The sequence below is a fragment of the Piliocolobus tephrosceles genome, chromosome 15 (assembly GCF_002776525.5).
Source record: "Piliocolobus tephrosceles isolate RC106 chromosome 15, ASM277652v3, whole genome shotgun sequence".
In the NCBI taxonomy this organism is placed as follows: Eukaryota; Metazoa; Chordata; class Mammalia; order Primates; family Cercopithecidae; genus Piliocolobus; species Piliocolobus tephrosceles.
Window position 1 is genome coordinate 27,723,051 of NC_045448.1, and position 13,751 is coordinate 27,736,801.

Here is a 13,751-nt window from a genome sequence, read left to right on the forward strand (position 1 = left end):
ATATGAAAAGCACCTAACGCTGAAAGCACTTGACCCAGAAATAGGAGTCAGGGCCGGGGCGCGAACCCTGAGCTGTAAATCCCTTTCCATACGAAGAGGATTCTAACCTCCACTACAAGAGCAAAACACACTCGCTATAAGGAACCGAGGAACCAGTCAGACGATTGGGGGCAGGTTCCAGGCGGGGAGGCGTGGCCTCCGGCGACTGCCGGATGTCCTCTTCCGGAACCGGCCCGTGCCCCGGAAGCAGTTGTTGTTTGTTGGGGGCCTTTTGACCAGTGACGGAGACTGGCCAGGGGTGGTCACCATGTTCCTCTCCGCCGTCTTCTGTAAGTGGGGATGGAGGCGCTGGCAGGGGTTACGGTGAGGGTTGGGGGCCCGTGACAGGCAGGGCCCCGGAATGATGCGGGGAAGGATGTGCGAACAGGCCGGGAAGCTACAACTGCGGACTTTTCCAGGCCTTCAGGACCACAGCGCCCGGCATGCCCTGCGGCGCGCCTCCGTGCGCGGAGGTGTGGGTGCCTGAGAAGGGGTCTGTGGTGTCTGGATTCAGTTGCCGTCCTCGCGGACTGTTGAGTCTGGCTCTGGGGCGTTTTTCTCCAGCCCGTGTTAGGAGAATCACTGCATGTCCGAAGGACATCCGAAGATTCTGAAGGACCTCAGAATTTGTAGCCCACCCATTTCGAACTCTAAAAATAAGGAAACCGCTCCCGAGAGGGGCAATGAATTGCCCGAGAAATACGGCAGGGCAGTGAAAGAAGTCCTCGGGCTCCCGAGTCAATGCTCTTCCTTACACCTGGCTGAATTCCCAGTAAGAGTTAGTGTCTGATTTTCACCACATGTGATGGTTGTTACTATTTGCAAAGATTAACCTGTCAAACAAGAAGCTTGCTGCAGTGCAAATACTTGCACTTTAGAAGAGGGAAAAAGTGGAGCAGGCATTACTTACTTTAGAAAGATTTAAAAGGTAGCCAGTCCAACAGACATGAAATTGTGCAAAATATTAAATCTAGAATTGTGTTGGTCTGATTGGCTCTTTTAACCTTCCTCCTATAAAATCCTAAGGGGTTCCCTAATATATAGGGAATAGTTACTTGAGTGACACCTCATGGCGTCTTTCATAAGTTAAATATTTTTGGTTATTACTGACATATAATGAACTGACATATAACTGAACTTTGCATAAGAAAGATACATTTATATTTTTATTTTCTTTTCCAACCTTTCCTGTCTACAAAAAAGTTGCCAAGAGCAAGTCAAAGTAAGTAAAGATTTTTCCTTTTTTAAACGTCACTTGTTTATGTTACATTTGTTAGTCTCGTTGCTCCCAGTACATCCTTACATGAAATTAAGCATTGGGCCTCGATTTCCTAAGAGTTGGTCTGTGGATTACTTAGTTGATAGTTTTTTCTCTATGAACTCTTTCAAAAAATATTTTCCCTTCTGCCCAACTGAGCTACTTCCGTGAGTATTGAAATACTTAACGGAGCCTTTGCTGCTTTTCTAGTCCCAGGATTTGTGAGCTCACTGTTTCTAAACAAACCATTGGGCTGTGCTGTATTTGGACTACCACCACATTTCCATTTTCTCAAATTGAGGACCAGGGGCCATTTGTCTGGAGCTCACTACAGGAATCCAGAAGAACAAATTCTGCTTTGATTAAATCATAGAGTCTGTTTTAATGAGTTTGTAATCCTTTGCATTCATGGTATAAGCATTTCAAAAATAGCCAAGATTAACGATTCCATGCTGTACCAGAGAGACTAGAACTACCAAACTTGTATTTCAAAATAAATGTTGTAGACAATAACTGAAGATTTTGTGGTAAAAATAGGGAAGTTCTGAAGCAGCCTTTCCTTGCAACTCAAGACATTGAAAATTCTTAAAGCTAGTCTTTTGGATTGAAGTTAATGATAAACATGTATGTTAGAGCTGTTCTGAGACAGCTATCTTTACCATTTCCTCACTAGCCAGCTGTGGTTACCAGTACTTTGATATTTTCCCCTTCCTGACTTCTGCTGCTCGTGAGGGTTGGATGTCTGAGGCTAGTCCCACCATGTGGCTTGATTGTTCTTATTGTTTTGGTTAGGTCATTGTGAAGTAACTCTGTGTAGTGGAGCAAATCCTGGAGATTTGAAACCATTGAAATTGTTTCATGGACAACTTAGGCTGTCTTACAGCTGAACCTTCTTAGGGCCAAGTGATATCCCACAACTAATATTACCCTACAGAGTTCTCAAAATGTGCCATCCCCCCATGACTGAGTTTATTTCGTCAGCTCACACGTAACAGCATACTTTTTAATCTTAGAAACATTTTGGTGAGAATGGTGAGCCAAGCTGGGACAGGTTTCTGCTTCAACACCAAGAGAAACCGACTGAAGGAAAAACTGACTCTTTTGCATTATGATCCAGTTGGTAAGATCTGGGGAGGTTAATGCTTCCAAGGCCTGTTGCCCACTTTGTAGGCTGAACATCTGAACATCTCTGGGAGTTTTTTTTTAGCCTCTGACGCTAGCATTCATTTAGTAAATAGGTATTGAATGATGATTATGATGCTATTTAACATCCCAGGTGCTGGGATGCCCCAGGACACAAGACAAGTTAAGTCCCTGTATTCTTGGCACTTAGTCTAGTCTGACAGGGGGAGAAAAAATGACAAAAGTGCTGTGAGAGAAACAATCAGGATGCTGAGGTGTAGGATTAAGTTGGGGAGTGGTAGGGAAAGTCACATTAGATGGCTAAATCAGGGAAGGTCTCTCCAGGAGGAGATAGTTAACTGAGACCTGAAGGTGAGAAACCAGCTATGTAAAGAGAATAGGTGGTAGTGTTCTGGAAACAGACAAGTGTCTTGAGAAGGGGACGGTATGGTGTCCTGGCATCATCTGTTCAACAGTGGCTACTTTTTGGGTCCTGATATAAGTTAAATGAATATGATTTCTATATATTAGTGCAGTGGGGGTAGGAAATTTGATTATGCTGTACTATATGGTAACTTTAAATGGTCTCATTAGATGGAAGTATTTATCTAGAAGAGACAAATATTCCCAAGGCCAGATTATCTGCTCACAAACAAAAGAGTCAGCACCTGATGCTATTGGTGGACGCCTATCCTGTTTCTGGATTTTATGTGCAGATTTTTGCAAAAATAGCAAACATGTTTCTACTTTTAGAGCTCTGGTTGTTCATTTCATTTTTGTGCTCTTTATAATTAATTGTTTTTTTTTTTGAGACGGAGTCTCGCTCTGTTGCCCAGGCTAGAGTGCAGCAGCGCGATCTCGGCTCACTGCAAGCTCCGCCTCCCGGGTTCACGCCATTCTCCTGGCTCAGCCTCCTGAGTAGCTGGGACTACAGATACCCGCCACCATGCCCGGCTAATTTTTTTTTTTTTTTGTATTTTTAATAGAGACGGGGTTTCACCGTGTTTGCCAGGATGGTCTCGATCTCCTGACCTTGTGATCCTCCCGCCTTGGCCTCCCAAAGTGCTGGGATTATAGGCGTGAGCCACCGTGCCTGGCCTGTTTTTGTTTTTTAAATGGAATCTTATTCTGTCACCCAGGCTGGAGTGCAGTGGTGCAGTCTCGGCTCACTGCAACCTCTGCCTCCTGGGTTCAAGTGATTCTTCTGCTTCATTCTTCCAAATAGCTGGGACTACAGGTGCGTGCCACCACACCCGGCTAACTTTTATATTTTTAGTAGAGATAGAATTTCACCATGTTAGCCAGGCTGGTCTTGAACTCCTGCCCTCAGGTGATCCACCCGCCTCAGCCTCCCAAAGTTCTGGGATTACAGGCATGAGCCACCGCGCCCGGCCATTGCTTCTTAACAAGATAATGGCTGTAATAACACGAGCAGACATTTTTCAAAGGCTCTAAGAAGCACAATTGTCAGCTTAAAGTTTCTTGTATTCCATCCTTTAACAGAAATAAAATTCCTTGCTGTTTTTATGGTGTTCAAATTTGTTTATTCATTATCACAGTAAAAAGGGAATTCTAGGTTTGTACCTGATGATAAGGAGTCTGAATTTCAGGGTGATTCCTCATATGGTGGAAAAATGAGGAGGTTTGCCGTTGGATTGATAAGGTTTAGAATTGGATTGGTATGTTTTACTCCCTCTGATTTCTTTGTGTCAGCTGGTGAAAAGTCAAAGGGATGAACTTTACAATAAAGTATTTTTCTACCATATTTATCTCTCTTAGTGAAAGGTGAAAGATTTTTACTAGCCGAAGAGAAACCAGAGTATATATATTTAACTCTTTGAGTTTATTTTAAGAAACTTGCACAACACTAATAAATATTGATTGAATAACCTTCTGTGATATTTTAAGTATAAAAAATGTATGTATTGGGCTTTTCATCCTTAGTATGGAGGTATTAGGAACTCAATATTTGTCAGTTTGATTTTAAATTTTGAGATTGGGAAAGGATACAACCATAAACAGTTCTGATCGAAGTGGGAGAAAAGATTCACATACAAATTTCAAACAGACGCTTAGAACTTTTCTCAAAAGGAATGTCCTTAGCTTTGACAGCACAACTTTGTCTTTTCTGAAGAAGAGAATGTTCTGGGATAGCAGACTCCCTGGCTTTCTACCCACCTGCTGAATGCCCTGCAGGTGTTCGTGATGTTTGCCTTGGGGCCTGCCCCATTGCCCAGGGTACCAAATAGCTTGGCAGTTCTCCTAGCATGTTTTACTGTGGTTAGTAAATTGTTAAGATTGAGGAAACTGATTATTCGTCTGCTTTATGAAGGAAATAGGTAAGGAAATGTGAAAAAATTCCCAATTATTTGAGCATTTCATAATACAGTCTGTGGCAAGAAGCAGCTGCATATGCCTGTCCTTTCGAACTCCTTTTCCATGTATAAAACTAGATGCTAATTTCTGAAGAGGAAGGATTAAACGCTGAGGCATAAGCTTATTAAACTTTCATAAATGTATTGAAGGTTTATCATAAAGAGAATGAAAACTTGTCAGTTTTAATTCCTTGGATGACTAAACAAGACAATATATACTTTAATTGAAGCAGAATCGGTTTTGGTTAGATGTAGGGAGAGAACTTGACAGATTCATTCTTCTATGCCTTAAGCATTAAATATTTTGACAGAAAATTAATTCATGTTTACAATTGTGGGTAGCAGTGTGTCATTTCAACTCACTTAACACGTGTTGAGTGTGCACTGTGTGTCCGGCAACAACCTTGTGAGGGAGACAGTTGTCTCTTCCACAGGGAAGAAAGCAGGGTAGAGTATTTTGAGAAATTTTCCCAGGGACTCATAGCTGATAAATGGTGGAGCCAGAGTTGGAACCCAGCCTTTCTCACTCCAAGTCCCTGTTGTTGTTGTTGTTTTTTTTTTTTGAGATGGAGTCTCGCTGTGTCGCCCAGGCTGGAGTGCAGTGGCGCGATCTCGGCTCACTGCAAGCTCCACCCTCCTGCCGGGCCCACGCCATTCTCCTGCCTCAGCCTCCCGAGTAGCTGGGACTACAGGCGCCTGCCACCGCGCCCGGCTAATTTTTTTGTATTTTTAGTAGAGACGGGGTTTCACCGTGTTAGCCAGGATGGTCTCAATCTCCTGACCTTGTGATCCGCCCGCCTTGGCCTCCCAAAGTGCTGGGATTACAGGCGTGAGCCACCGCGCCCGGCAGTCCCTGTTCTTTTATTTAATTTTTTTAAAAAATAGAGATGGGGTCTCACTGTGTTGTCCAGGCTGGTCTCAAACTCCTGAGCTCAGGCAGTCCGCCCACCTTGGCTGTCCAAAGCATTGGGATTACAGGCCTGAGCCATTGTGCTTGGCCCTACTAATTTAAACACAGTTTTTTTTTGTTTTTTTTTGTTTTTGTTTTTGAAGAGACAGTGTCTTTCTATGTTGCCCAGGCTGGTCTGGAACTCCTGTCCTCAAGTGATCCCCTACCTCAGTCTCCCAAGTGCTGGGATTATGGGCATGAGCCACCATTCCTGGCCAAGTCCCTGCTCTGTCTCTTACATGGAGCCAAATTAATCTTTCTAAAACTTTTTTTTTTTTAAAATCAAGACCTATCCCTGTGGTCAGGCCATGGTTCCCCACTGAGACTCCTGCCATCATCTAACCAGATGCCCATTCCTGGTTCATTTAATCCAAATGCTGATCTGTCTTCAGGGACCAAACTTGACACTTTCCATGAGGCCTTCTGTCACCATTCGTGTCCCTTCTGACCTTTAGGGTCCTCTGGGGTTTACTGGACATTTGTGTGGGCACCTCATGATGTACTGATGTATTAAATCAGGGAGTCTTCTTACACTTTTGTAAACTCTGCATTGCCTCGCACAGTTCTATGGTCTTAAATATTTATTCTTTGAGTTAAAGGAATAGGTGCAGTGAATGAATGAAAGAATTCTACTCCATACAGCCTTGCTCTACTAACCTTAATCAGTTACTCCTAGTCAGGGTCATTTAAATTGTCTCCAGATTGCTTTTCAGTGAGACAACTCCCCCACCCCCCGCCTTTTTTTAAACCAAGTTTTTAGTTCCCTGTAGAAAACCATGGGGGAAATAGTTCTTGTAATTAATAACATTGATGAGAAACTGTTTTGGTTCTTTACTACCATCTTGTAATGCATTAATGCATTGTAGTCCTTGGAGTTTTAGGAGGATCAATCCTACTTACATTTCACATGGTTTGAAGTATGTTAAAAAGATCCCTTATGTACAGTGTATTCATATTATAGATAAAAATCTGTTGACAGGTTAATAGTTCTTAAATTCAGCTGCCCATCACCTGAGGAGTTTTAAAAAAATGTAGACTTCCAGTCCAACTCTAGCCTTACTAAACCAGAATTAAGGTAGGAGTGGAGGGTGAGCATGGACTTACTTAAATAAGGTAATTCTTAATCGTAGATAGCTTGGGAATCTCATATACAGAGTATCCATGTTGACTGTAGAAGGAAAAAGCTAAAATGTCTGTGTGATAGGGACAAGTGAGGAATTGTTAGGTCATAGTTGTTTAGGTCTTCCTTGGGTGATTGTTCTATTTCTGGTGTATTTTTGTTTTAGCAAGGAGGAAATAGGTAGGGGGGTGTTTGTGTGTGTGTGTGTGTGTGTGTGTGTGTGTGTGTGTGTGAGAGAGAGAGAGAGAGAGAAGAATATGTTGGAAGTTAATGGAGTGCCATAGGGCATTATAGAACTATGAAAGCCTTACTGCTCAGCATCTAGTCTTCAGTCATTTTTTTTGAGACGGAGTTTCACTCTTGTTGCCCAGGCTGGAGTGCAATGGCACGATCTCGGCTCACTGCAACCTCTGCCTCCTGGGTTCAAGTGATTCTCCTGCCCCAGCCTCCCGAATAGCTGGGATTACAGGCATGTGGCATGCCTGGCTAATTTTGTAGTAATTTTGTAATTTTGTAGAGATGGGGTTTCTCCATGTTGGTCAGGCTGGTCTTGAACTCCCAACCTCAGGTGATCCGCCCACCTCGGCCTTCCAAAGTGCTGGGATTACAGGCGTGAGCCATTGTGCCCGGCTAGCTTCAGTGTTTCATCCAGGCAGGTAGCACTTTGTTTCAGAGAACTGTACTCTGTGATATTTACAATAATGAGATTTTGGTTATGATGTTAATTGTAGTACCAAACTAAAAACTCCATATTTGGGTGTATTAACCCATCTCTGGGAAGCAGAGGTTTAGTGTCTGTTACTCTTCCAGACAGTGTGGTCCACTTGGTTCTTGCTGCTCTTTTTCTGGAGTCCAGCTCCCAGTCTGTCCTTGCTTACCTCCTGCAAGAGTGGACATTAATTGGGTGAAAACATTGTTTTCCATTTTTGTCCCCAGTTTTCTTTCTTAATGTGAATATTTCTACATTGGTTTAAATAACGACTTGTGGGATACCAAGGATGTTGCTGATTAGCTAGTGGCCCTATAGCCATTTTCTCCAGTCTGCCCTGGCTCCTGGGATGGAAGAACTGAGTTTGCAAATCAGCTCCATCCTCATATCAAGAAATAGTAAAATAAGAGAAAGGAGAGGGCTTATGGTCTGATATATATTTTTTATAAAAATGTCAATGATACTTTATAATAATTTTCTGCTACAATTCTTTTTTTCTCCCTCCATAGTGAAACAAAGAGTCCTCTTCGTGGAAGATAAAAAAATACGCTCCCTTTAAATGGTGGATTGAAAGTGACTTTGATTTATAGAGAGAAGACTGAGGGTGGGGATACTGATTCAGAAATCTTGTAGTGTGTAATAAAAGAGGAGGAAATGGCATGGAATCACTGCCTCCTGTGATTTGAAGGCCATTGTGAAGGAAAACAATGCAGTGAAAGAAAGTTCTTCATATTAGGACAGATATCATTGCATCACATTTATTTATCTTTCTGGGTATTTTTATAGCCCTTAATAAAAAATATTAAAATAGCCTATGCTATTGTGTCTTAGTGATGTTTTTCCACACTATTTGAGGTTTTAAAAATCAACCACATTACTAAAAAATAACCATTGTTTCATGTAATACATGTTTCCATAACAACACTTATGTAAGAGTTTCCAGCCTGCTCCCTCTGTACTCAAGAGAAAAGGCAGAGTAACATTCCAGAGTGATCTTGAAGAAACTCCCATGTAATAACAAAGATGGCAAGGGGGACCAGGAATGACAAAAGAAGGAGCCTTGTAACACAAATCAAGAGAACTTCTATTTCTGATTTGTGCTTAATTAGGAAAAATGCCACTGGCCTGTATTTTCAAACCCAGGTCACCAAAGCAGTATCTAGGATTTTCTGGGACAGCTTTGGATTCCTTTATTCCCTAGATTTTTCTTTCCTTTTAAAATAAAAGAAGCTATAGTGTATTTCCATAAAGCCACTGCTAAGACTTCTGAGGCATGGTGGTACCACACAGCTAACTAGCATGGAATTCTGGGAGCAATCCCTCATGTTCAGATAAGGACCTCTGTCCTGCCCAGAGCCATACACTTTCTCACTCGGGCTGTTGTTTCCCACAGGTTTTCAAAGTTGTCCAGTTTTCTCCTTTGTCAAGTTCCTGGTTGAAAAGGATCTGCTCATTTTAAGCTCTGCTGGTTCACATCCTACCCCATTTAAAGCATTTGTGTGGGAGAATGATACTGTGCCCACCCTGACTACAAAATAAGTTCCTTCTCCATGGCCCAAACCTGGCTCCGAGGGACATGTAAGAGCAGCTCTCTGGCGGTTTAGAGGAATTAGAGGCAGATAGTTGATGAGTCTTAGGGGCTTGTGGCCTCATGGTCAATCACCTATTTTATGGCATCTTTTGATAAAGCTCTGGTTCAAAGCAATAATAGGTGAGATCTTGGCTCTTTTTAGGCTGAAACTGTACATAGTATTGTTGTAAGAAAAATCACCTGCTCCTAGCTAAGCTGATGTAAAGGGTCTGTGACATGCATGAATTGCTTTAAAAAAGGAAACTTACCTGGTTTAACAAATGACTGACTTATTCAGCCCATGGGTTGAATGTGGCCCATAGGTGGTGGTTACTTCTTTTTTTTTGATACAGGGTCTGCTTTGTCACACAGACTGGAGTGTAGTGGCGTGATCATGGCTCACTGCGGCCTCAAACTCCTAGGCTCATGTTATCCTCCCACCTCAGCCTCCTGAATAGCTGGGACTACAAGCGTGTGCCACCACGCCTGGCTAATTTTTTGTATTTTTAGTAGAGATGAGGTTTCGCCATGTTGCCCAGGCTGGTCTCAAACTCCTGGGCTCAAGCAATTCTTCCGACTCGGCTTCCCAAAGTGGTGGGATTACAGGTGTGAGCCACCACACCACTGTGGTGTTTACATTAAAAAAAAAAAAAAAAAATTAGTTGCTGATACATAAACACTGAAGGGTTTCAATAAATATCCAAACTTCTGCCTTCCCTTACAAAACCAGAGGTTTTGACAACACTAAGCTAAAGTTGAGTATCAGCTGCCCCTCTTAGAAAGTGCCCTTTCCCTTAAGAAGAGTCTGCTCTGGCTCTAGACACTGTTGTCCACAACCTCTGCCGTATGGTGCACATGGGGCATTAACAATCTGTTGACAATTGAGTTTACTTGTCCCTGAAGAGTGGTAATGTTTGTACAGATCTTGGTTGTGGAATCTTTAGTTCTGGTTGGTTTGTGCAAATGCATGGAAAGCAAAAGAATCATCGTTACAAATAAATTGAAGCTTGAGGATGACTTTTTGTAAAAGAACTAATATTTGCAAAGAAAGGGGACGAGGACATTTTCGAATAAGTGTTAGCCAGGAGCAGCCACCCCCAAGTACATTTTATTCCCAGGCATATTTATTTTGGGACTAATAGCAATCAAAACAGAGTAAGCGGAAGGTCTTTTTTGTAAGGGTAAGATGACTGTGTTCCTGCAGCCTGGACGCTAACTGCTGCAATGAAATTGGATCTCTCGAGCATGTCTTCCAAGGACAAATTTGGGTAGTAAGCCAGGTAGAAGGCCAAAGCTCCCACAAAGCTGTCACCAGCACCCTGTAATTAAAAGCACACTTTTGAAGACAAGCATGTAGTCAATCTGTTGCCCAAACTGCATATTTTAAAAATATTTAAGTAAACTTAATTTTAGTTTTAGATTTACAGAAAAGGTACAAGGATAATACAGAGTTTCCATGTACTCATACCCAGTTCTGTTAACATCTTACTGTGGTACATTTATCACCACTAAAGAAATAATAGTAATTGAACTTCATACTTTTTTTCAGATTTTACTAGTTTTGCTTAATATCCTTTTTCTGTTCCAGTATCCCATCCAGCATGCCACATTACATTTAATTGTCATATTTGCATAGACTCCTGTAGGCTGTGATAGTTTCTTAGACATTCTTTGTTTTTGGTGATTTTTTTTTTTTTTAAGAGACATGGTCTTACTCTGTTGCCCAGGCTGAAGTGCAGTGGCACAATCATAGCTCACTGCAGCCTGGGCTCAACTCCTGAGTGAACTGCTGGGCACCGGCAATCCTCCTGCTTCAGCCTCCCAAGTAGCCGGAACTACAGGCATGTGCGACACCTGGCTATGTTTTAAAAATTTTAATTAAAAAAAAAAAAAAAAAAAGACAGGGTCTCACAATGTTGACCAGCCTGGTCTTGAATGCTGGCCTCAAGTAATCCTCCTGCCTCAGCCTCCCAAATGCTGGGATTACAGGTGTGAGCCACTGCACCTGGCTGTTGTTGATGACTTTGGTAGTTTCGAGGAGGACTGGTCACGTATTTTGTAGCACATATCTTAATTGAGATATGTCTGTTTTTCTCACAGGCTGTGGTTATGGTTTTTGGGAGGAAGACCACAGAGGTGAAATGTCATTTTCATCACATCATCTTAAGGGTACATACGATCAACATGACTTCTCACTGATGGTGTTAACCTTGATCACCTGGCTAAGGTAGTCTTTGCCAAGTTTATCCACTGTAAAGTTACTTTGCTCCCTTTTTTCATGTTGCACTCTTTGTTTTTTTTTCTTTTAATTTTTTTTTTTTTCATGTTGGAAAGCAAGTCATTAAGTGTATTCCACTCTTAAAGGTTGGGGAATTATTCCCTGAAGTTACGCTCTATCTCCTTAAGGGTGGAGTTTCTACATAAATTATTTGGAATTCTTCTGTATGGGAGATTGGTCTCTTCCATTTGTTTATTCAGTCATTTATATCAGTATGAACTCATCGTTATTTGTTTTATTCTTTGGGCTATAATTCAATGCCGTATTATTTTGTTGTTCAAATTGTTCCAGCTTTGGCCATTGGGAGCTTTTCCAGTTGGCTTCCGTGTCCCTTTGACATACGCCCATCCTTTTGGTTTTGAGTACTTTCTGGCATTACAAGATGCCCCAGGGGGCCGGGCGTGGTGGCTCACACCTGTAATCCCAGCACTTTGGGAGGCTGAGGTGGGCATATGGCTTGAGCCCAGGAGTTTGAGACCAGACTGGGCAACATGGCAAAACCTTGCCTCTACAAAAACAAAACACACAAAATCCCCCAAGATGCTCCAGGGTCATCTTGTATAGTCCCTGCCCTAGCCCTAGAATTAGCCATTTCTTCATTAAAAATGCATGCAGAAAGAGCTGAGAGCCATTTGATATTATTTCTAAACCAAATATAGGGGCACATCAAGTTTCTTTCCATTTTCTCTGAAGCTCCAAAGATCCAAGCTGGTGAAGGCCATGGAGACAGAAAACATCCTGAGAAAGTCTATGGACCTGTGCCTTTGGACAGAGCAATACCTGCTCGTGTTTGGCTAACAATTGTGTTCAGGACAATTTAAATGTGACTACACAGTCTCACTTGAAAAACCATTCTTGTATTCAACAGCTCTCAGGGTCGTTTTCTACCTCTTTCCAGTTTGCTGGTTCCTTAGACCAGGCTTTCATAACAAATCTTGAGGCTATACCTCAGGCTTTTTAAAGAACCTTGGCATGCACGATTGTTCCAGTCACAGCTGATGTATTTGATGGGCTATGGGCCCAGTACAGTGATGGGTGCTAGAAAAGGACTAAAATCCATTGTGGATTAAATGCTAAATAGTATGGCAGAATTTGTAAGTGCTGTTAGATTTTAAGAAGGGGTTTGAAGAAAGCCCCTCCAAGAAGGGAGCCCTTATAGAATGAGCCAGATTTATAAAGAGAAGGCAGACCTCAAAGAATAAAGACACAGGAGGAGAAAGGACCAGAGTGACCTCATGAAACCATGAATGGCTTTAAGGAGAATGACATTTCCCCTTGTTTACACAGACAAAGCCATCAATATTAAATTCGCCAAGGGGTGATAGTAATGCAGCTGTGAATGCAACTTTCATTCCCCCCATGAATGTTGTTTGAGTGCCTAAAATGTGTTAGGCCCTATGCTAGGTGCTTTGCAACCTTTACTGGTCTTTCCTGAAGGATGCAATGGAGAAACAGACAGACATGGTTCCTTCCCACTTGCAGTTTACAGCACAGCAGCTGACATGAGGAAGGTCTGAAACCTGAGGAACTGTGAGCTGACTGGAAGGTTATTACGAAAACATGGAAAATGCCACAAGATATGAAGAGCTATGGCAAACTCCCAGATGCCAAGTCTTGACTCCTCCTTACATTACATACAAAATTAAATTCCAGCTAAAGTCTTGAATGTAAAAAACAAAACAGTACAATAATAAGATGAAAATTTTGATGAATATTTTTGTATAACCCTAGACAGGGAAAACATAAGTCAGTAAACACAAAAAGATATAATGAAAAAAAAAACCAGGTTTTAAATTTTATAAACATATTTTAAAAATATGTCCAAACACACTATAAATAAAGCCAAGTGAAAAAGTACAGATTTGGTGAAAACTCTTGCAATACATGTAACATATCCTCAGTATTCAAAGAATATCTTCAAACTGCTAGGAAAAAGACAAATGTAGGATAAAAGTGAGTAAAGATACAGACCTGCAATTTCAGAAAAGGAAATGTATATGGTCAGTAATAACATATGAAAAGATGGTCAATGACTAGAAAATGTATAATGCTTAGCTGGGCGCGGTGGCTCACGCCTGTAATCCCAGTACTTTGGGAGGCTGAGGTGGGCGGATTACGAGCTCTGGAGTTCAAGACCAGCCTGGCCAAGATGGTGAAACCCTGTCTCCACTAAAGATACAAAAATTAGCCGGGCATGGTAGCATGTGCCTGTAATCTCAGCCACTCGGGAGGCCGAGGCAGAAAATTGCTTAAGCCTGGGAGGTGGAGGTTGCAGTGAGCCGCGATCGTGCCACTACACTCCAGCCTGGGTGACAGAGCGAGACTCCATCT

The 13,751-nt window shown here is 42.1% G+C and overlaps 2 protein-coding genes and 1 long non-coding RNA gene across 3 annotated transcripts in view; 2 read left to right on the plus strand and 1 right to left on the minus strand.

Moving 5' to 3' along the window:
- The first annotated feature begins 225 nt into the window (after window positions 1–225).
- On the plus strand, window positions 226–8,390 carry MRPL33 (mitochondrial ribosomal protein L33). Its single transcript, XM_023217256.1, has 4 exons — window positions 226–329; window positions 1,243–1,261; window positions 2,311–2,417; window positions 8,082–8,390. Exons 1-4 carry the CDS (start codon window positions 308–310, stop codon window positions 8,129–8,131), a joined length of 198 nt encoding a protein of 65 aa, XP_023073024.1. The 5' UTR covers window positions 226–307; the 3' UTR covers window positions 8,132–8,390.
- A 1,772-nt stretch (window positions 8,391–10,162) lies between these two features.
- RBKS (ribokinase) overlaps window positions 10,163–13,751 on the minus strand; it is a 115,031-nt gene continuing 111,442 nt past the window's right edge. The window contains exon 8 of the mRNA XM_023217261.2: window positions 10,163–10,461. Within this exon, the coding sequence (XP_023073029.1) occupies window positions 10,288–10,461 (174 nt within the window). The 3' untranslated portion in view covers window positions 10,163–10,287. The remainder of the gene's footprint in view (window positions 10,462–13,751) is intronic.
- Window positions 11,059–13,751, plus strand: part of LOC111546014 — a 20,718-nt gene continuing 18,025 nt past the window's right edge. The window contains exon 1 of the long non-coding RNA XR_002732617.1: window positions 11,059–11,369. This is a non-coding gene — a long non-coding RNA (uncharacterized LOC111546014). The remainder of the gene's footprint in view (window positions 11,370–13,751) is intronic.